This window comes from Electrophorus electricus, chromosome 26, assembly GCF_013358815.1.
Source record: "Electrophorus electricus isolate fEleEle1 chromosome 26, fEleEle1.pri, whole genome shotgun sequence".
In the NCBI taxonomy this organism is placed as follows: domain Eukaryota; kingdom Metazoa; phylum Chordata; class Actinopteri; order Gymnotiformes; family Gymnotidae; genus Electrophorus; species Electrophorus electricus.
The window spans coordinates 2,195,143-2,218,703 of NC_049560.1; the positions used below are offsets into that span (position 1 = coordinate 2,195,143).

The 23,561-nt window shown below is 48.1% G+C and overlaps 1 protein-coding gene across 2 annotated transcripts in view; it reads right to left on the reverse strand.

The window, feature by feature from the left end:
- Positions 1–685: 685 nt before the first annotated feature.
- nek7 (NIMA-related kinase 7) overlaps positions 686–23,561 on the reverse strand; it is a 49,727-nt gene continuing 26,851 nt past the window's right edge. For both annotated transcript variants that reach the window (XM_027028863.2, XM_027028862.2), the window contains exons 6-10: positions 21,290–21,398; positions 20,115–20,222; positions 15,145–15,239; positions 4,126–4,239; positions 686–2,583 (exon numbers count right to left, since the gene is read on the reverse strand). In XM_027028863.2, the coding sequence (XP_026884664.1) occupies positions 2,473–2,583; positions 4,126–4,239; positions 15,145–15,239; positions 20,115–20,222; positions 21,290–21,398 (537 nt within the window). In that variant the 3' untranslated portion in view covers positions 686–2,472. The remainder of the gene's footprint in view (positions 2,584–4,125; positions 4,240–15,144; positions 15,240–20,114; positions 20,223–21,289; positions 21,399–23,561) is intronic.

A 23,561-nucleotide genomic window follows, 5' to 3' on the forward strand; every position in this document is an offset into this window, starting at 1 on the left:
ACCCCTAAGCTTTGGCTGTCCACAAACTGAAGAAAGTCTGAGCCAAGTCCAGCAGGCCAGCACACCACCACACCTCACCACCTCCAACTGACCGAGGCAGGGTGGGAGTTCCCGCTGAGCCAGGAGCGCGCCCAGCTGCTCCACCACCGCTGCGTTCGGCGCTGTCTGTGTGCTGGCGGGCTTGGCCTGGCATGCTGGGGCTGACCTACAGTGGGTCTGGCTGCTGAAGCCTCTTCTGTCAAGTTTAGCAGAGGCTACGTGTGTAAACCGATGACTGCTATCTCCCTGGGAAGTGAAATGGACTAACACCTAGGGACTGTCCAGCCAAGCCTCTGCATCTGCCGACATACACCCTCAATGACATCTCCAACCTCACTCTCTATCTCAGTTTAAAAACAAGATAAATATGATTCTACGAGGTAACAGGAGTCAACTCTGTTACTGTGATATCAATTCAAGAAAAAAAGTTACAAACTGATTATTACTAAATATAACAACAAAAGGTAAACACTTAATATGCTCTCAACTACACAACTGTAATAACAGATACCATTTTACATGGATGCTATCACGTCAAATCAATAAATTTGCTATTTGTGAAAGGTGGTACCCAACCGCTGTTAGAATTGTAAAGTACAACCTCAGATACCTGTGTCTTACATCAAAAGCAGGGCTCACGAGGCACTTCATGAATAGCACTTTTAATAAGAAATATGAGACCAGAGAATTGACTCTGTAACAAGTCAAAATGTTACTGAAATGGAATATAGCCGATTTCTACAGAAACTCTCAAGACGCATACCACAAGCCTGACAAAAGATGTGCAATTCATCTCAAACTGATTTATACATTTACCTCCTACAGAGCAATACGTCTTTAATCACTAATATTGCTTGTAAGTAAGCCCAACCACAACCACACACAAAAAAAACAGTGAGCGAATTAAGATGAAAACATTTTTTTGCATTATTGTGTTGTGGGCAACCAGATTGAACATTGCTTATGGATTTGGTTTAGGCAAGAAAGGGCACTTAAGATCATGCTTAATTCCACACAGGCAAAACAGTTATTCGGTCTGAAAGAATAAAAAATAAAATAAAAAAAAAACCTTGCCAAAAATCATTAAACCTGAACTCTGCACATGTGAGAACGTTTTACATCATTTACAGAATAGCACACATACACACAGCAGAAGTGATGCGGAGTGTGTTGGTGATTTGCACTGTGATTCTTCACTTGAAGGCTGTGGAGCTGTCGTTCATCATCTAGATTTGAGTTGTGTTCCTTCATCAGTCTTGGTCCATAATTGCACCACTAGTATTGTACTTCTCTACATCTAGTTGTTCACTGAGAGGACCTGCAGCTGCAGCTGTTTGGTAAGTAGGAATAAAATGCTTGTGTAAAGGAGAAAACCTTCGCCACCATATCATGCTCTGAATACTCTGTGTGCGCAACATGAGAGAAACACACAATAAAACAAAATGGGTAAGGAAATGTGTATGAAAGTACAATTGTCATTTAGAATGCATCAAAAATGAGTACGTGCAGGAGCTCCCAACACAGACCAAGATACAGGATTAGTTACAAAGCCCAAGCAACCTGCAGCAAATACCACAATGACTTCATTCTCTTATAACAGAACTAGAAGCCTTTGCTAATTCAAATAGGATGCTTTTTAAGGGAACTTTGGCTGACTTTTATAGAGACCAATTGAGTTTTTCAGTCTTGTTTTTCTTTTTATACAAAACTTGGTGTTAGAAGGAGTGTCACAGGGCCATTCAAATCATTATCCAACTTACATTTTCTTTTCAAATAAAAACTACGCTATACCTCATGTGTAACAGAGGCACATTTACATTCAATGATCAGGGTATTGCATCATCTGTACCAATATCCAAAAGTGCATAACAGCAAGACACTTTAAGGGTGTGGTTTTCTTCTGTGTTTAGGCACAATCTGTTAAAAAGACTTCTTTAATTATTTCTGGTAGGCTTTTACATGTTGTGCATGTCTTTGTGGTCTGCTGGTAAATTGTACCTGTGTGTGTGTGTGTGTGTGTGTGTGTGTGTGTGTGTGTGTGTGTGTGTGTGTGTGTGTGTGTGTGTGTGTGTGTGTATTACTTGCATATACTATGACTCATCTTCAGCATAAATTTATAACTGTGTCAAAATATAACTGTCCATAAAATTGTGACAGCATATCACCCTGTATTAGTTCAGCACTTTGGATTCAGGGCTCCTCAAGGCCGAATAGCTTTCTAAAACAACCTTGCTTTCATCTGATCATAACATTGCGGAACAAAGGGTCAGTTGAATGGCTTTCGCATGGAAAGAAAAACGAAATAACCAAACAAACAAACAAACAAACAAAAACAAACAAAAATCCCCGAACAAACAAAAGAACAAGGCTGGCAAGGCGCCAGCTGAAAGTGGCCTCTGCAGCAGAGGAGCCAGCGCCGGCTGGGCCCCGGCCTCAGTGTGCCAGAGTCAGCGTGTGCATGTGCTTGGCGATCTCATACACGTAGGCGATGTCGGGCCGCTTCTCCGGGTCCGGGTTGATGCACATATCCACCAACTTTCTCAGCTGGGGGGAGGAGAGAGAGCACAGAGACACAGAGGGTGACGGAGAGAATTCCAAGCTCACTGAGTTTTTGGTTTGTTGGTAGTGATCGGCCAATGGGTCAAGACCATGAGCGCTGGGTGAAGGGAACGTGTCCACTAGGACCTGAGGGCCCGGCTGTTCCCAGCCAGAAGCCTTCTGCATGCTTGTTTAATCGCCACATACACGAAGTCCCCAGAATTCACACTCATGTGCCGCAGAGAAAAAGCTGCGACCTTAACCCCAGCGACCGCCATCATTAAAAGCAAAGTGGGGAGGGGGGGGGGGGGGGGGGACAAAGAGAAAGGAAAGAAGAAGGCCCCCCCCGATCACCATGGCAACGGGCTCGTTCTAGCCGAAGCCTGGCTGCTGCTGTGAGGCGTGCCGTCTCCTAATCAGCGCAGCATGTGAAATGCAAATCCAGCCAGTCGCTGAATTAGTGGCGAAGAAATGGCTGCTGGGGGGCAGGTGGGGAGGGGGTTGGAAATCAGGATGCAGATATGTAAAATATTCATATGTGCAGTGAAAAAAGATAGGGGTGGGGGGCGGAGGGGGGCGTGGAATTTTTGATGGGGAAAGGGGTTGTCTGTCAGGTGAGGAGCAAGGAGACGGTAAATGACACACCAAAGATGAGCGGCTGACAGTTTTTTGCCATTCGCCTTCAGGAGCATTGTTTACACACAGACAGGGGAGGATGCGGGTCCTCCGTCTGCGCTGGAGGGATGGAGGGGGGTTGAGGGGGGTTGGGGGGGCCCTGAGGCTTAGCAGTGCTGAGGCGAGCGAGAGCGCCTTCCATGAATGGGTAATAATGACTCAAGCTGGAGATGAGGCCTTGCTACGCTGGGGACTCCTCGAATTAGGAGCTGGTGATGGCGGGTAAGGATACAGGCTCTAAAGAAAAAGTTTGCCACGTTTAAACCCGCTGCTTATTAAAAACACTCCTTCCCATCGTCTGGAAGTCACTCAAGGCCCAGGCGCAGCAGGGCCGGGAACGCTTCCTCAGCAGCACCTCGCTGGCCTTAACCGGTCCAGTGGGCCAGACGTTTATGCCTTCAGCACCCTGGGAAAGCTTTCCAAAAGCAGGGAACTTGCAGTGTAGTCACACATGTCTGTCGAAGTTATAGTTGGGGGGGGGGGGGGGGGGCAGGCGCAGGGGGTGTTGGTTGCAAGCCATGCTTTCTGTGTTTACCCACTGTAGCGAACACATCCAAAAGTTTACAAATGGTTGGGATGTAATGCAGCAATAGTGAGCAGGTGAAAAAAATGACGTTACAGTTATCTGAAACATGTTCTGAATAAGCATAAACCCGGCGGCAGTGCTATCCTGCACGCTCCCCGTTAAGATGTTTGTCTTTTCACACAGCAAGAGAAATCGAGCACCTGGAGGTAAGAGGTCACCTGGAAAAATTCCATGCAGACCTTTGTGCATACGTTGCCCTCCTAGCCGGTGTTTTTTTTTTTGTTTGTTTGGTTTTTTTTAAGGTCTCTCTAAGCCCCTCTGACCAGGGCCTGCCCCGAGCTCCTTACCTCTTCTGAATAGTGATCAGACGGGAGGGGAGGGTAGTCACACTGCTCGATCTTTTTACACAGGGAGTAAAGGTTCATCTTGTCCCCGTAGAACGGACTCTGCAGAGCGGCCATCTAGGAGCAAGGCAAAGAAATGCACAGGGTGTCAGGTGTCTGAATGGGCCACCTCCTGGCGCGAGAACAAGTGCGCTGCACTCGTCCTCTACGCCATTACCGTTGGCCTCCTGCCGTCCCAGCTTTTCATGTCCTTCCTTTGTCCTTGCAGGAGTCATTTGGGTTCTTGTTTTAAGTTTTGGGACGTTACGTGTATTCCAGTTTGACTACACTGACTGCGCTAGTTCACGTTTCCTAAGTTTTTCAAAGTAAATGTCTTAGTGGCCCAAAGCTGTGGTTTATCTTACGGAATCACCTCCCAGTAACTCTGCCGATAAAATAAGCAGCAACAATGTTTCAGTTTGGGTGCAATTTCCAGTAAGACAAGTGATCCCATCCCAAAGTCCTTCAAACATGTCTGAGCAAGCACCTTCCCTGTATTTCAGGTGAAGTGCTATACTTTGTCATTTATGGTGTTTCCTACCCATTCTAACAATTCAAACTCCCACCAAGTGTTGGGACAGTTGCTGTCATTCTGGTTTTGCTCAAGAATGCTGCTGGCTGATGCACAAGCTTTTTAAAAATAACCCTGATTTGCCCTTTTAGGTTTGATCTTGCTTCATGTGTGTTCTGTTCATTTTAAGTTCAAACTGCTTGAATATATGGGAGGAAAAGCCCTGTGGTGCCCGGTGGATGGCTGAAGTTATGCTACTTAAATGATGTCAATACTGCCAGATAGCAGTACAAGGAAGGAAAGGGAACTGAATTGCGGTGGAAATGCGTGAATCTGTTGAACACAAACAGAAAAAGTCTTATTTTGTGCCCTAGGCCACCATGCAGACACTTCTTGCACATGTCTTAGCACGAAAGAAAAATAAATGCCAAATGCACTGTATGCCCTTATACCACAGGGACCCGAAGAAGTCTGTCCTTGGCCAAACTTTAACTTGACGCAACAAGCTTGCTTTTGCTTGGTGTGAACATTCAAAGGGCATAAATATATTTTCTAAAACCTAAAGCATTATTGTAATTTGCTGCAGCTCAAAGTCGTTATGTAGCAGAACTTTAAACAGAATGAGCAGGCGCAGCTTCACGGCTATACAATATTGAAGGGGAGCGGCACTACCAAACACAGCCCAGGCAGCCTGACTCTAGCACACATGCAAAAGGCACCAGCCTATGTCTGAGCTTCTATGTCGTTAAGCTCTTGCCTTTTTTTATTTATTTATTGCTTTTTTTGGGGGGGGGGGGGGGGGGGGGGGGGGGGGGGGCTTTTGTTGTTTAATGTAGATTTTCTGTCAGTTGACATAAGTTGCTAAAACAGAAGTTTAGAAGTCCACCCTAATGCAAAGAATGCAAACAAGACATGGGGGAGATAATCTTGAGGCAACCTTTTTCTTTAACAAACCAGCATTTAGTAATGAAGGTATAAAATTATGGTTTAACAAATGCACTGCAGATAAGACAACTGAGAGAATGCTGCAGAGATGCAAAGTGTTTCAAATAGCGTTAATGGTTAGTCACTTCCTTTCCAGATGTTTCTCTCTCCCGCACCATCTTTGTCATTTATCAGATTTTAATCAGACAGCTGCCGTTCCCTAGCAACCCAATAGGTCTGAGATTGTGTGTGTGGAAAACAGGCGCTTGCAAACTGGTAACAATATGCACAGAGGAACCTTAGAGAGAAAGAGCTTGCTTAAAAACCTCAACTTACTTCGAAACATCTGCAACTACAGGGAGACTGAAAATATGAATAACACCGCATTTGGTTACTCTAGACTCAATTATACTATATTCTCTAAAGGTCATTACACTGCCATATGGTCATTACTGAGTTTTAATGTCTCAACAGACAATCTTGTCAGTCACATTATAAAGTTAAATTCACAATAACCACTTTCTTTGATACTAAAGATTTTATGTACTTTTGTGAATGTTATACAATACTGTGTGAGTTGGAGGAACTGGAACCTCTGATCTATTACCACCACATGGGCTCAGCTACAGAGTTTACAGTGAGCCTCAAGGACCTGGCCAGCTTTGTGACTTGACTCCAGTCTTATCCTTATTCATACGGCTTTCTCTCACACACACACACACACACACACACACACACACACACACACACACACACACACACACACACACACACACACACACACACACACACACACACACACACACACACACACACACACACACACACAGTGTGTCCCCCTTTCCCTCCCTCTCTCTCAGGCATACACAGACACACGCACCAAGCCGAGTCAGTCAATCTTCAAGTAGCTGACAGGCTGGCTGTGTTGTGGGACAGTAAATAAAACACAGTCACTGAATGACTGCCTTCAGTTTGGTTAAGATATCAGGTCACAGAGACAGCCTACTAAACTTCTGACGTTAGGGTTTTATGATGCTAGGAACTTAAACATATATGCCTTGACAGCCCAAGAACTCTCTCAGAATCACAAACGCTTCAGAAAGTAATTATATATTGGGTAAGGCTATGCTTACGCTTTCACTTACCAGAAGCTATGACCCATACTACCCACTCTGGGCTGTAATCCTCACTTCACTCCGGCTGGCCTCATTTAAGCTTTCAATCCTTCATCTGCTATAACACCACCTGAACTACACTTGGATGGGAGCTCGCTAAGGCAGGCATCTTGAAACAAGCCCTGTGTACAGTTGTGCAGTCAATGCAGTTCCACTGCAGTGCAGTACATGTGCTTTTAGGCACGTAAACACACACGCATGCACACAAAAGCAACATCATGTCAAAGACTTGCTTAGCCAGCCATGCGATTTGCCCTAAAGAATGGAAACCAAATGTTAATTGGTCTGGATTAAGGTTGCTAAGGTTGTCCAGCTCTACCGCCACTGTCATATACTCCAGAGCGAAAAGGTATCGCAGTGACCTTGCACTAATCTTGAAACAGTACAAGGTTTCAAAGCAATCGCAACATGACGGCGATCGATTTGCAACATGCACTCCCCTTTGACTGCCCACCTCAAAACACCTGTTGATAATAAAACCATCAACCCAGACCCTGTTTTGTTTGTCCAAAAAGATTCTATGTTTTTTTCCCTTCATCAAGTCAAAATGGCCTTTTCCTTATAGCTTTCGCTTTTCCTTGTTTGTAAACGTCACAACAGGAACTGCACAGAAGAAGTGAGTTTGTAAAGAGCTGTGTATCACAGGGACGTCCTGAGTTTACTAAATCCGTATGCCTATTGTGTGTAACAAGGCAAAAATAATAATAATTAAAAAAAGCACATAAAACTAGGATGACAAACTACAGTTATTCAAAGAAAGACAACAAAAGGTGGCCCAGTTTGAGTGTGTCATATATTCAATTTACAGCCTACATTTCTGGTAACTTCTCTTTTTCATTAAGCAGTGTGGAAGCGCAACTATCCAAAGGTTTAGAGCCTATGGATAGTTCAGCATAGAGTTAAGAGGTGGTAAAATGAACATCACATAACATGTACCAGCAACCAGGAACTGAAGATGTGCCAGGGAATTTCCGCAAACCTCAAGGCATTTAGAATATTCATAGTCTCTGGTGGCGCAAACGAACAGCTGGGTGTCGGTCCCACCTTTTGTTTCTGAAAGGTCACTCGCGGGGCAGCTCTGTGACAGAGAGAAGCAGCGACACTCCCCCTCTTCACTGAGCAACTGTCCGCACAGCTTCCCCTCAAAGACATCCGGATCACAGGACACGTCATGGTCTACGCGAGGACGACCTCCCCCCCAAAAAAACCATATCACGTGCTTTTTAACAGCCAATCACGAGCCACGATCTGAATTGTAATTTTTCATTCCAATTTTCAAATGCACGGTCAGGATTATCCAGGTTCGAAACAGTCTATGGACCTTTCTATTTGCACCATTTAAAACACAATACTGCATTTATTCAAAATGCTAATTAAAACCTCAGTTAAACTTTATTTTAAATATTAAAAAAAAGCTGTAATCAGCTGTCAATAAATAACCACTAAATAAAAGTTTCCAAGTATTGTAGTAGTAAAATGTACACTAAAAAAGGTACAGAGAACTTTCCCTGTGATTTATTTGTGCAGTCCTCTATCCGAACGTCAAAATCTCTAAGATTTGCTTGAAAAGTAGACTGTACGCATCTTCAATATTGTTCACGATATAAAACCGTCAGATTGTCCACCCCTATTACGATCCCTTTCTTACCTTGTAAGCCACCTATACACACTGCTCACTTCAGACTGTTTGGCTCCTGAGGTGCCAGGATAAACCCCTACGTGAGAAGGACTAGGCACAAGCACTCGCCCTGCAACAGCAGTCTGTAGGAGCACAGAGAAGGACCCTGCTTTTTCATGGAGACCATCGGGATATCCACATCTGGCCCAGGGCGCGCAGCTATAGTGCACTGATTTTAAAGGAGAGCCAGTGGACAGAGGGACATTGCAGACATCTAAACTGCGAGAGAGTCACCGCGCAAAGATAAAAAGTGGTGACACACTGGAAAGAACAATACTGCCCAGCAGAGAAAGACTGTGGAAGCTCCCCATTAAGGTAGAACGCTGTGGAAGAGAAAAAGCCAAAACAAGTGTGAAACAGCAAAGTCAGTACAAGGACGCTGTGGGGGGTGGGGGGAACGACGACGACGACGACGACGACGACAACAACAACAACAACAAAAAAAAAACTTTCCAGATGCATCCAATGCGCACACAAAAACCACACACACACACACACACACACACACACACACACCGAAGGCACAGGCGCAGTAGCCGAGAACTCAATTAAAATGACAGAGAGAAAGAGCGAGAGGGAGAGAGGGAGAGGCGGCGGCGGCGAGGCGAGGCGAGCGCGTGAAGCGAGGGGGAAGTGCGCCCGGGTGTCAGAGCGAGGCAGCAAGGCAACGCGGCTTGGCATTGACAGAGGGGAGCGGCGAGGAGGGTGAGGCCCGGCCCAGCCGACAGCGGCGGCTCACCGAGCGCGCGGCTAATGTGCGCCAGGTCCGCGTGGCAGCGGCGGCTGAGCTGTTCACTCACCGGCCCTGCACCACCACAGCCGGGTTGCCCACATGGCCGGCCCACGCCGGCTGCCGGACAAGAGGGATTAGTTGTTTCTCTGGCAACTATTATAGCGAACACCATAATAAATATATCCTCAACAGGTTATTATCTAATTTATAAAACTGTTTCCTTTATTTTAATGTGTAAATTTTTTTTTAATTTACTAAGCCTGAAGAGGCAGACTCTTCTGCTGGATTACGTGTATTTAAAAAAAAGCCCAGAGGAGAGTAAAGACGGAAGCTAAAAAACTAAAAATATACTGTTGGATCTTCCTGAGGACTTCTCCTGAAGACACACTGACTGAGACAGAGTGTGTGTGCGCGCGCGCGCAAGACTGTAATAATGTTTGCGTGTACAACAGCCAGTGTGCTATCTGTGTATGGAAAAGTGTAATCCACACCCACACCCACATGTGTGCATGCACGCACAGCACGTCTGGAGAAACACAACAGTGTAGAAAAAGCCTCACTTGTGCAGATGGGAAGGACATGGATTCTTCAAGTGTACCTGTGGGTCCACACAGGAATACCGTGCAGTTTTTCTCCAACATCTGGCTGTGTTCAACTTGCCGCTGCAAAGAGCTCCCCAAGATAATTACTGTGTGTGCAATGTTCAGTAATCTAAACGTAGCCAGTGCTTGTGTGTGTGTCTGTAAGGCAAAGGGGTTGTGGGCTGGAGGATGGAGGGGGGGGGTGTAATACAAACATGTGATCTCAGCCTCTGTGCCTGTGTGTGTGTGTATGTATGTTGGTACTTTACAGTGGGAGATGCAGCAGCAGTAGCCACAGATGCAGCCAGCAAAGGGTTAAACAAGGACCACAGTATTTTCATGCATCTTCTGCTTCTGACAGATGAAAAATGTCAACTGTCCTGTTTTTATTTTGGAGTTTTTGCACTATTCATCTGGTTCATTAGTGCCTGGGCGCTCCTGGCCCTGACAGCTGCTCGCCCCGTGCTCCTGGCCCCTGAATTTTTCAGGCTAATTTGATTCGGGGCGCCCAGGCGATGGGCGAGATGATTGACTTGCTCCCTGACCCCCGTAGCCCAGCAGCCCTGCTCATTGGTATTCCAGAGCTGTCCAGCCCGCACCACGCTGGCCTGCTGTCTGTCTGCAGGGCTGCTACTGGTGGAGCGCGCACACACACGCGCGCACACACACACACGTGCGCACGCGCACACACACACACACACACACACAAAACACAAACAGAAACACAACTGGGCACATGTAAAACCACAAACAGTCATATAGTGGGGCACTGCAGGGACAGGAAACCAGCAGCACGGCCCCTGCCGCTGCCTGCTGCTTCCGGGGTGAAGTCAGCATCCCTCTGCCCATGTAAAGGTCTCAGGCAGGATTAAAGAGAGTGGACCCTTAATTAATATTGATCCTGCTCTTTTCTGTGCCTCATGCGCCGCGTGTCAATTAAAAAGTGAACGAGGGCTCCGCGCGCCGTCACTCTCGGCAGCGGTGTCTGACGCTACGCGGCAATAATTCAAACGGGAAAAGCAGCCATCGTTATTTCAGCTGAACGAGCTCCTTCTTCCTCGTCGTCTTCTGTCTTTTCCCTGCAGTCGCACTTTAATGATATATTAATAAAAAGGGAGCGCACACAGAGGCGCTGGGAACCGAATCAAAAACGCATCCCCTAAAGAAGCCCCTATCTGATGACAGAAAGGAAGCGCGAGCTGGCTGGGACGACAGGCGGGCGCGCGCGCTCGCCCGCCCGCGCACTCCGGCCCCGCATTCTCCCGCGAAACCAAAAGGGGAAACGCCTTCTCCTGCTTTGTAGCGCTAACAAGACAAATTACGGGAAGAAAGGTTCGCCGACGCTTTTGTGTTTGTGTGTTTGTCGGGGAGGAGAAGCCAAAAAAAGAAGGGGAAACAAGTGAAAAGGATGGCACGTTTCGAGGTTTTATGCTTCATTAGGGAAACAATAGCTAGACAGCTTATCAGAATTCAGAATGTTAAGAGCTTCGCCAAGCTGGGAGCATTCTGATCCACTTCACTCTCCGAGCGCCTTTAAACAATTCAGTACACACGTCGAGTCAAATCAATTCGCTAAACTACCAAATTAAAACGGGGGAGCACGCCACTGATTGGAAGCGCATTCACGAAGAATGCCCCCCCCCCCCCTTATATTACCGTTTGGGTAAGCTTGAGCCATAAGCAATTCACAGGGCGAAAATACAGTCTCAAAAGTGCTGCGTTTCAAAGGGGCCCACGGTGCATGCACCAAGCGCGTCATTGTAATGAATGACAGCGGTATTAATAGCAGCAGACTAGTTGGGCTTCCTCTAACTTGTCATCTCTTCAAATAATGTCAAGTAGCCAGCTCAGCTGTCAGATTCGGCTCGAATAAAGTATTCACTCGCTTTCACGCAAAACTTTTTTTTTTCTTCCACATGCCATGTTCAAGAAGGAAGAAGTTTTTTTTCCCCCTGTACATCTCCATACCAAATCCTACACTTTAAAGCGGCAAAAAGTTTAATTAGAAACACTAAGGTTCAAAGGTTTCCAGCTCTCTCGTGCGGTTCCTGTCCTCGCAGGAACCTTGATGGCTGTCAATGTGATTTTGTTGACATCTCAATAGCCTCTCTGATGTCTGCTTTCTTGGTGAGTTTCCCCCCACTCCAGGGGGAACAAGCTGTCCCAACAGACTGGGGGGAGGATCATATCCGCATTTGTTTGGGCAGTTTTCCAACCTGAAAGGCAAGTGTAGTCACCAACTCCTCCATTCTTATGCAGGTGTCACAGTGGGTTTATGATATGGTCTTTTGTATTTGTACTAAAGGGCTGTTAGCTTTACGACCGAATTTATCCAGATATCAGTACCTATAACACAGGTGAAGACAAACTAATCTCCTATGCATCTCTGAACAGAAATGTTGTTTACACTTGTTAATTTAATTCCTTGATGATTTAGAAAAGTAAATATCTAATTAAGTGAATATATGATTACACCATTTTTAGGGATTTCATTACTGAAAATTCCATTACTTCGCAAACTTGGAACATAAATGAAAATAGGAAAAACAAAGTTTATTTGATTACTAAATGCTGAGGTAACAAAACGTGTATTATTTGACAGGAATGAACGCGTACCCTAGCCAGGTCATAAAGAAGCAGCAGTCGTCCCCAGTTATGTCTGACTTTCAATGATCAAGGTCTGACCAGCGAGACTTGGCTGGAGGCTGGAGATGTGACAGTGCAGATCTTGATTTATGTTAATATGGATTCCAAACAAGCTCAACGTTACAGGTTTACTGGTTTAATAGTGCTTCAGAAGGCCAGGCCGGACCACGGGAGCACGGATACTGCAATACGAACGCTGTCTGTGCTTAACAGAGTCTGGAGGCAGGAAGTAGAAGGCACGGATGGGACCATCTGGTTAGCCTGAGATGACCCTTTTATTTCAGGCGTCATAAAACCCAACACCAAAAAGTCAAGTGTGGACTCCCGTGGTGATGAGGGAGGGAGGGAGGGAGGATGATGTTAGGTGCTACATCATTGGCTAGGTTTAGGGTGAAATAGGAATACAAGATGTGTTGTGTGTGGGAACATGCTGAAACGTCCTTCCTCTACAATGAACGACAGTCCAGAACTAAAGACGGGTTAAAAAGATACGTTCAATACCAGCTGCGCTGTCGTCAAGGACTTGCTCACTAGCTTTTGTTGCAAATACCGGCATTCACCCCCCCATTCCCCCAACCACTATTATGATGAAAAGAAATGGAGTCTACAATCAGCTAGCCACAAGATTAGTTATTGGCCATTTAGGAATTATGCTGAATGCTCAGCATTAACTAAGAACTAAATGGAAATCTGGAGGTGAGAAAGAGGCCTGTAAATTCAGCTGCTGAAAAGCGTGTAAGAGTAAACATATCTGTCCACAGACATCAGCCGCTTTGATTCCTTCAGCACCTCTGACTACCAGCCGCCTGCGCTCCCAAGAACCAGGCGCTTCCTCCACACTGAGGCCAGGTGTCAATAATGGAAATGGCGTGCGGTGCGGGACTGAGACTCCGGCGTTATTGACCGAGGAGGAGCGGAGAGCGCGCACGCCCCACCTGCCATGAGGGGCAGCTGGGAGTCGGCCCCTGCCCCTACCCACCCCCATGCTCGCATCCCAAGGGCTGTGCAGTCGGGTGAGTAAAGGAGCTCCGGAGGAGGGGCTACATCAAACAGGATGAAAGATGCAGATGCAGGGACAATGCCCAGGTATTGATGAGTTTAAGCCAAGGCCTCGTGACCTCACCCACTGCAGACCGGCTGAAATATTTGCGCATTCAGAAGGCCCGATTATGTGCATATATGTAGACCCTTCACACAAAAGAGATCAGTGGTAGCTGGCGTAAGTCTGCAGAATCAGAGGTGCATGCTGCTTGCATATGCCGAGCCTAATGAAGCGCCTGGTTATTAACACCTAATAAGCAATAGCATGCATGTATAAAAACAGGCATGAGAACACAGAAACACGGACATCCCCAGCTGTGTGCGTCTGCGCCACCTCACAAGCGCCGAGTGCAAATACTCTGCCTGCCTCCGGAGCCATTCCTCAGCGCCGTGCTCACCAACGACAGGGGGCGCCAACCGCCAGACCTGTCACTCAAGTGCATGTCAACTCATTGCCTCCCAGCATCTCCCTCCACCCCCCACCTAGGTCATGTGACCTACCAGGGGCTGGGCGCCGGTGTTTCTGTGGGACGACGGGCACGGCATGTCCAGGGCCAGGTGCCGGGCCCTGGTGCTGACAGAAGCTTAAGAGATCACAGCCGCTGCACACCCCCTCCCACCCCCACACCCAGCCCGCACTCTGGTGACCTGCGGCCGCTGCCAAGCGGGGCACACCGCCGGGCCTGGTGCATTGTGGGAGACTAATTAGTGGCACGAAGCATGGTCTCCAAGCAGCGGTGAACTCAGATGGCTGTTTTTCAGCCCCAGGCACTTTGGGAGGTGCAGCTACTGGTGAGCGCCCCAGCAAGAAAAAGAAGATTTCGGGGGGGGGGGGAACACTCAGGGGGATTGAGGGAAAGAATGGGTGCCGGACTAATAATGTGTCTATTTCTACTCTGCAAGTGTGTGTGTGGATCACAAATATTTGATAGCATACATGTACATGGAGATTTGCATGAAGGTGAGGATTGTGCCATTTCTAAATGTGTTACTTCCCATACCAGTTTGCCTCAATCATCTGGTCCAGGCCAGAAATCCAGGCCAAAACTCACACACACACACACACACACACACACACACACACACACACACACACACACACACACACACACACACACACACACACACACACACACACACACACACACACACACACACACCTTCCCAAGGACAGTGCAAGCAAGGACAGTGCCAGGTTTCACCAGCCTTAACAGTGTATAACAACACAGAACCCCGATGCAGTTGGTTGCAGTGGTCCAACACTAGTAAGGGTAGGAGGAGGCAGCTTGTCAAGCAGCTCCTCTCGGGACGCAGCCTCCGCAGGAGTGTGGGCCGAGGGTACAGCAGGCGCTCCATCCCTGGAGCTGCGTGTGCCTTTCGGCCGGACGCCTGAGCGCGCTGCGCCACAGAGGCTTAATCAAAGCAGGCCGTATCGCTTTCAGAAGTAAGTTGTGCGAGTTATGGAAAACACCTGTGAATGTCATTCAAAATTCCTTGCTGATGCCAAAACGCACTGCAGGCTTCCTTTGCGGGGAGCATATACCTCGTCAAGTACAAAACTACGCTGCAATCTGCACGGCGGCGGGGTGGATGAGGCTGCGAGGAGGGCTGCGTCGAGCACCAGCGGGGTGCTCAGGAGGGGTTTGGTGTTTGGGATTCGGGCAGCCAGGGAGGAGCGGCTTTCCATACGTTACCTCGTAGAGCAGACAGCCTAGCGACCAGATGTCAGATTTGAAGTTATATCCGTTTTCGTGTATCCTCTCGGGAGACATGTAATAAGGGGTGCCCACTGTATCAGAAAAAAAGAGGGGGGGGGGGGGAGGAGAAAAAAAACAAGTTAGAGGCATGTCTGGTTTGCTCTGCGAGGCGTTGTGGAGGCCGGAGGTTCACCCATGGATGCTTCATTGACGGGGGGCTTCAGATTGAGGCGAAGGGGCCTCGGATGGCTCGAAAGCAGGCAGAGGCTGCGCGAGCTAAAGGGATCCACACGCAGCGATGCATGCGTGCAGTCAGGAGGGGCAGAAACTCACTTAGGGCAGCATATGTGGAGGAAAGTGGGGGGGGGGGTTGGGGGTGAGGACAGGGTGTGCTCATTAAAGCTCACCGAGGGAAAAATGATTTAGAGCATCTGAACTTCCAAGCTCCAAGTGACTAACGGAAAAGTTACACTGTAGAACGTTAACCAGTTCTAAAAGGGAGAAATTGTTCTTCCGTTCCTGTTCACGCGTCCAAACGGGTTCTTTAGCTGACGTCCTGGAAGGGAAACCTTCTCATGGGGCAATCTGCTTTCCACACAGGCTTGCAATTTGAAATATGTTTATTCTTTCCTTATGTACAGTAAGGGCACTGAGAGGTCTTTGCTCTTTTCCAGGGAGTCGTGTTGCAGACGCACATACAGCGCCCTGCTCAAGGACGTATGAACCTTGAACCCTTCTGGAGCAGGCCACCATGCGGGAACCAGGGGACCGGGGCAGGAACCTGGTTTGAGGCCCTGACCCACTGAGCTCTGCTGTAATGCGTCATGACAGGCAGTCGGGGTGTGTATGTGGATAGAAAAAAGAAGGCAGGCAAATAGACTCCTCAATGCAGTGTATTAGCACTACAGCATTGATTTATGTTACTGCTAATACATCATTAATATTCTGTGTTAGTCACTCAAAACACTGAAATGCCATATATTTTGTGTGTGTGTGTGTGTGTGTATATGCAAGCATAAAAACCAACTTCAGTGAAGCTATTAACATAAAACGTGCTTTAGAGTTTTTTTTATTTGTTGACTTGTAAGATGAAAATAGTGAATCACGTGCGTCACATATAAGTAGGTGGTTGAGTGAACGTGTGTGTGCGTGTGTGCACGCGTGCGTGCGCGAGTGCACGTCTATACGCTACACAGCATGGGGAGTCAGCATATGCTTGGAGATATGTAAAATCTGGTCATTCGTCTCGCATTATGAAAACACTGGTATGAGTCAAAGCAGAAGTCAGAAAAGGGAAAGAAAACCTAAACTTTATTTAGTTCTTTTTTTCAAGCCAATTTCAAATTGGCTTTGATACATGACAAAAAAAAAAAAAAAAAAAAAAAAAACCTAAAAGTGCAGCGGCAGCCATGCCAACCTCCCCGGCTTGGCCTTGCCCGCTTTGCTATCTCGCTTACACATTTCCATAGGAAGGTGCAGGTCACGCTGTGGGCCGCTGTGCACGGCCCGGCCGAGCCGCCGGTGCTGCTTCACCCTTTGCACATGGCGGCTCACCCTGCACGCTGCCTACATTTGCACTCATTTGACTCTTATCTTTTCATTTTCTGGCTTTGGCTTTTCGGTCCAGCTTGGACCACAGCTCAGCATCGTAACTGATCTCCCACGCTGGAGCCAAACAGCCAATCAAGCCGTGCTGACGGCGGATGGATGGGAGGGCAGTTTTGGCGAGATGTTACGAGGCCGCGCTGTAGTAGCCCGGGTGCCGAGGGGCAATGGATCTCTCGGACCACGACCCGGCGAGGGACAGCCACTAATTGACTGTGACTAATACCCGTCAGGTGGCAGAGCCGGGCTGTCGGAGTCCCCCACGGCGCTCTCCAAAACCCAGCCCCAGCTCCCTGCCGCACTGCCACGGCGGCGAACGACTGAGGGACGGTGAGTCGCGGAAGACCGGAAGAAAAAAAAAAAGAGAGACAGAAAACCATCAGAGGAAGGAAAACGCTGTGACAAATGCTCGCAGTTTACGAAAGTTTAGCCCCGTCACAGGCACCTCAGATCTGACAGAACACGAGGGGGTCTCAAGAAGAGCCGCGCAAAGGGTCCGACAGCAGATGACGTCGAGACAGTGAAGTGACGAGACAGCAGCGGGAAAAGTACCCGGTTCCTCTCGGTGCGGTGTCCTACCGGTCAGCTCGCAGTCCAGACAGCCACCAAAGAAAAGGGGCACTCGCACAATTAAAATCTGAAAGGCGTTTATGTAATTTCACCTGACAGTGCGCCTAACATTACTCAGTTTAAGATAAGTCAGAGCACAGATCTATACTAGGTCTTTAAGCTTACCGCATAATAACTGGTGTACACTATGATTCCAAATATAGCAATTATGATCCATCATCTCTCTATTATGACCGAGATCTTTTAACTGGCACCGACATCTTTTAACACTCACTTCAGCTAATGCATGGGTCTCCTGGCACTGTTTGAACTACATCCCCCAGCATCCATTGGAACCATCCATTAAAAATTATGTTAATTTCAAGAAAGCTGGGCAACACAGTGAGAGCATTCCAGCAGCACACCAAATTAAGAGCATGTCATTTAATCATGCAAATAAATCGAAATACACGTTAGAATTGACTTTCATTATTGTGTATTGTTATACAATTAGTATACTTTCTTTGTGTAGCGAGCAAAGTATTTTTTTCTGAGGGGGCGGATGATGTAAAGGCAAATTCTCTACAGTACAGATCTAAGAAAAGCTGTGAGCTTGATTTATGAATTTAAAAAAAAACCAAGGAGGAACAAAATAAACCTCTCCTAATGTAATGCCAGCACCTCTGCACATGATGCATTTAAACCTGTTGTTTATGTTTTCTGACTCGATAAACCCAGAAAGGCACTCTCAGGTGCCGTGCCTGTGAGTGAGGAGTTAAAATGTCATTAACGTGGCTCTCATTTCCACTGTTAATTACAAAAAGCATGCGCTTCCCTTTCGCTCCATCTTTTTATTTCTTCTTCCTTTTTCACCTCATTCATTGTTATTCATCAACCCCCCCCCCCCCCCCCCCAAAAAAAAAAACACTGTAAAGGGGAAGAAGCCTGTGGCAGAAAATGCACAGAAAGAGAGCGCTTTTTTTCTCCCCCGCTATCTTTCGCTCCCCCTCTATGGCTTTGTTTGTATCTGTGGGCTGCAGAGTTAAAAGGCTATGGCTTGGCTTCTGAGGGGAAGAATTGACAGGCGCGGAGCGGCGCTTCCTGGACCTCCATCCAGTGCGCGTCCCAGTGTTCTACCACGGTGGTTTGTCTCATTACAGCCCAAACTGTCAAGCCACAATCCCTCCTCCAGCACTACACTCCCCTCCCACCCCCCAACTAGCACCACCCGCAACCACCCCCATGCAGTGAGTGAGAGAGAGAGAGAGAGAGAGAGAGAGAGAGAGAGAGAGAGAGAGAGAGAGAGAGCGAGCGAGCGAGCTGGAGCACGAGTGGGGGACTTTAGTGTACCCACCCAGAGGGGGAGACAGACCTGGGTCTCCATGCCCCTGGGTGAGTTTAACCTGCCATGAGACGCTCATGAATTTCATGCTCTGCTGTAGCTCAGCCTGTGCACAGAGAGCCTGGTGTGACTCTCAAAGGCAGGAGAGTCCTGTGGAGAGATCACACGTACACAAAACACACTGTTAACTAAAAACGGCAGCAATCAAGCCATTCGAAAACGCCCCTCAATCCCAAGTTAGATCGGGACTAACTTGCTTACAGATGCTTACGATGCACCCCAAGGGAGACGCAATGCACTATTTGTAACATCTGCAGGTCAAAAAGAAACCTGTTTGGGAACATGTCCGTAGGAAAATGATCCGCACAGGAAGTGTCTCCCAGGTCTCTTGCCCCACCCCCCTCCACCGGCGGGGCCTCGGGTGTCATTAGGACACTATTACAGGCAATCCTCATCAAGCCCTGCATGGGGAGCACTAACATCCGGAGCCAAAACCAAATTAGGCTGACTGACTAGGAATGTCCCTGGTCTGATCTGTAGAGGGCGCTGTGGACTCAGCTTTTTCGTCACAAATGTCACACGAGTTCCCCGGGTCTGGTTTCCGTTGTGCGCCGTGCTGGATATCCATGAACCAAACACATGCTCAGTGGAGCCATACGAGAGAAATGGGAATATTCCAATCAACAGCTTGATGTGATCAAGTCCTTCAGATATTACCAGAACGCATGCCCCAAATTCGTCTCAATACGAAAGCTGATAAAACACAGTGAGCAGCTCTCAGTTGTGTAGTTTTGTTTTCCGCAAAGCATAGAAAGTTTCTCAGGTATAATACGTGATCAAAAATGCGGCAAAAAATGGAAAAATCCAAATCAAACAATAAAAAGTATAACCTGCCCTTGCTGTATAGCTTCCTCACCCATATGCTCCCCCTTTGAAGAAAGGGAGCTGACTGTAAACTGCTGGTAATTGCGTTTGAACCAACAGGTAGCGTGTGAATCAGCCGCTGCTAAAGGTGAACCGCTGGCAGGGCTGTAACTGTGGTGCAGGCCTGGAGTCTCCTCCCAAGGTTGGCCCATTTTAATGGGACATGGAGGCTGTGATGACGGTGTCGGCCCATGGCCGTGGAGTGCCCCGGAGTCGGCCCGGTCTCCCTTTGTCCTTTCTTTCCTCGCCGTGTCGGAATTGTTGCCGGTGGAGAGGGGTCGCAGGGTCAAGGCAACAGGAAAGCTCTAACTGCTCAGTGAAATGGATCCAGAGGGCAGTGGGTCTTGCTCCTGACTGGCCCCTGGGGCCCAGCGGGGAGGCTCTGCTTTATAACAGACACATGGCTCCCCTGGCAGCGTGGCCTAATGAAACACATCCCGTTCCTCTGGGGTGATTAAAGAGTCTTTCCGCCCCAGTCTGGTCCCTCAGTTTTGGGGGCGGGAAAGTGGGGAAGGCCGGGAGGGAGCGGGTGAGGAAGGGCGCTTACCCAGAGAGTGTGCGGCCGTGGTTTTGGAGCTGAAGAAGCGACCCAGGCCCAGGTCACCCAGTTTCACCACGCCGGCAGCCGTGATGAAGACGTTGGCCGGCTTGATGTCTTTAAAGAGAGCATAAACACGGAGTAGAAACTTGTCAGACTGGCACGAACATGAGTGAGAGGGAGGGAAGAGAAAAAAGAAGACAGACAACAGGCGAAAAGCGAAATGTTCCGAAGAGACTTGGAAAAAAAAAAATGCACGAGCTCAACAAAAGGAGAGAAAACATCCGAAAATGAAGGCAAAGCGGCAGGAAGTACATATAAATCACCTTTAGGAGACTAGGAGACCAATGTTAGACATCTCATTTTAAGGGCAGGGTGTGTGTGTCTCACTTTATCAGAACCATGTGCTTCTAGACACACTGTACCCGCTCCAAGTTTAACACCTCAAGACATGAGGCTTTGCTGGCAATAACAAACACACAGACATATGTTTACAAGCCAAGGTGTGATCTGGGGAATCACATGTGAATTGAACGGCTCAGGTGTGAAATGGTTCTATGTATGAGTGGCGAGCGACAGAGCTGCGGGGCAGGGGCAGTACAGAGCTGTGGGGCAGGGGCAGTACAGAGCTGCGGGGCAGGGGCAGTACAGAGCTGCGGGGCAGGGGCAGTACAGAGCTGCGGGGCAGGGGCAGTACAGAGCTGCGGGGCAGGGGCAGTACAGAGCTGCGGGGCAGGGGCAGTACAGAGCTGGGTGGGGGCTGGTGGTACCGGTTAACTTTAGCCTTGGTGGAATGCTGGAGACAGAGCTTCCAAGCACACAAGAAACCGTTTTAACGGCATTTAAATTAACCTCTCCAACCCTAGCCTTATTATTTACGTAATCATCTTAAAGCCTATCATTCCGTAACCACTATGAATAATTCAGTTACGCTGAGCTATGTTCAGCTGTACAAGCTAATATGAAAGAAGTGTTTTAACAAGCACGAGTGAGGAGATCAATGGCAGACCAGACCCAGTGGTGGAGCTTGCGTAAGGGGTGAGGGATGCAAGCAGAAAAAAAAGAACATACAGTAGCAAGACTGAGCTGTGTGCATGCCCCAGCACATACTGAGTTCATATGCTAGAGGTCACCAAAGGTGTGTGTGTGGGTGTGTGTGTGTGTGTGTGTGTGTGTGTGTCTACCTCTATGCATGACACGCCGAGAGTGCATGTGCTCCAGTGCGCTGCACAGCTGGACGAAGTACTTCCACACGGTCTTCTCAGGGATCAGCCTCCTCTGCTTCTTAAAATGCTGGGGAGAGGGGAAGAGAGAGAGAGAGAGAGCGAGAGCACAGGCCTTTAGTCTCACCACACCCCCAGTGCTGGCCTTTAGCACACAGGACCTTCATCCATGGGAACAATTACCCAAACCTCCTCCTCAGAGAACATCCCCAACTTGAACATCCGCGGCCTCCCGACTAGCAGCAGGACCCAAATCATTCGGCAAATATATGCTGTGAATGGTGGCACATTACCATGAGCAGGAGTGAAAAGGTTAAGCAATGTAACCACCCCCCCGAAATGGGGAACTTCCTTAAGTACCCCTCTCTGTCAATGGGCAGGTTCTCGCAGCACACCCTTTGGATTTTGCACATGGTTTACCTAACCAGTTTACCACTACAGCTTTGTGACCCAACTTGACCTCTCAGCGCGCACTGGTTATCAACTTAATTAAGCTGTAATATCCTTCCTCATGGGTCTGATTCCACTACAAAGGGAGGAAAAAAAACCACCTTTATTTTAACTTGTGAGCAGCAAACCGAACCGACAGATCTTTCAGAACTCCACTTTCGAATGTTAAAAATCTCCCAAACGTTAACATGGATTGTGGTGGGCCCCGGATTGCGGCGGGCCCCGGATTGCGGCGGGTGCGCTGCACAGCATCATTAGCACAGACGTTAAGAGAGCCGGCGAGCTTTTAGCACCACTGCGCTCTTCAGCTGCTATAGAGGTAGGTGCAGGTTTGGCCATGAACCCAGCTTCAAAGCCACAATTAATTCAATGTAACGCAATTAAGGCGAAATGACGCTAATTTAACCAAAACAACTCGGTAATTACCTGACCTTCTGTCTGCCAACTGAAGAACCGAGCCACCAGCAGTGAGGTGAGCCTGCTCGTCAGTGCGGGTGAATGAGCTGGAAATAAAAACCTACATATAGACATGCGTGCATGTATGGAGCGGCGTGCGGGTTATTTAAGGGCGGTCTGTTATTCCACTGCGCAAACGCTTGTTTTCGTCTGAATGATCGGCGCGGCCGCGAGCGTGCCGTCTCGAGCCCAGGAAACCTTGGCCCGCGTCCAAACAAAGCCGGTGGATCTATTCTTCCATAGCCCTTCTATTTGCATATCAGAGGGCCGTTTGATGTCAATGGGGGAGCGCGGCAGCCCCCCCACCCCATGCCTTTAAAAAGCAAACACGGCACATGCAATATTCTGTAAGTGCATGCAAATGAAGGGGCCATTTGATTTCATTTGAATTGGAAGATGGACAGAGAAAGAGGGGAAAGAGGAAATAGGGGGAGAAAAAAAATATCAAAAAGAATAAAAAATGGTAAATTCATGCATTTGGAGCTTCTGTTTTACATATGGCACACTGTTCAGTCATATTTATTTCACAGTGCTGAGGGGATTAGCCATGATGTGCACGTTGGGAGTGACATTATTTAATAAATAAAAAAATAACACTAATTAAAAGGAGTGCGGAGCGAGACCGGGATACGAATAGGTGGAGAGAGACAGGCCCGAAAATGAGTGAGTGAGCGAGAGACCGAGAAAGAGGGAGTTAGAGTGATAGAGAGGAAGAGAGAGAGAGACAGGGGAAGAGAGAAGGAAAGAGAAGGAGAGAGAGAGAGAGAGAGAGAGAGAGAGAGAGAGAGAGAGAAGGGCAGACTAAGCAAACGGAGAGAGTGAGAAAGAAAAAGACAGACAGAGAGAGAGTTTGAGAGTTCGGTGAGCATCACATGCGGTGGGAATATGTGTCTGAAAGCAGAAGTCTATGTTATGATGCCTCTTAGAGTATGCCATGCTGAGACCCTCGTAATAGCAATCCTCCCTGTCCTCATTTAGCGGCTGCCGACTCTCCCCTGCAGCTCAGGGAAGCCTTGCCCGGGGAGCTCGTTTGCACCGTGCAGTGTTGTGAGCAGGATCGGACGGGTTGGGAAGGGCGCCTTTTGCATGCAGGCCAGTAATTTGGAAGCACGGGGCTGAGAGTGTCGAGTTGTGGGCTTGTCACGAGTGCAGGAGAGGAGTGCAGAGGGAGGAGAGGGGACGTGTAAAGCTGCACTTACAAAAGAGCTCAGTGCCTGCACAGAGTCGCAGAAGCAGCGGCTGCCGCAAGATCAGAAGTGCTGCCTGTTTACGGGACCATCAAAACTTTAGTTACTTTTATGGTCAATCAAAAAAAAAAGTCCTAGTC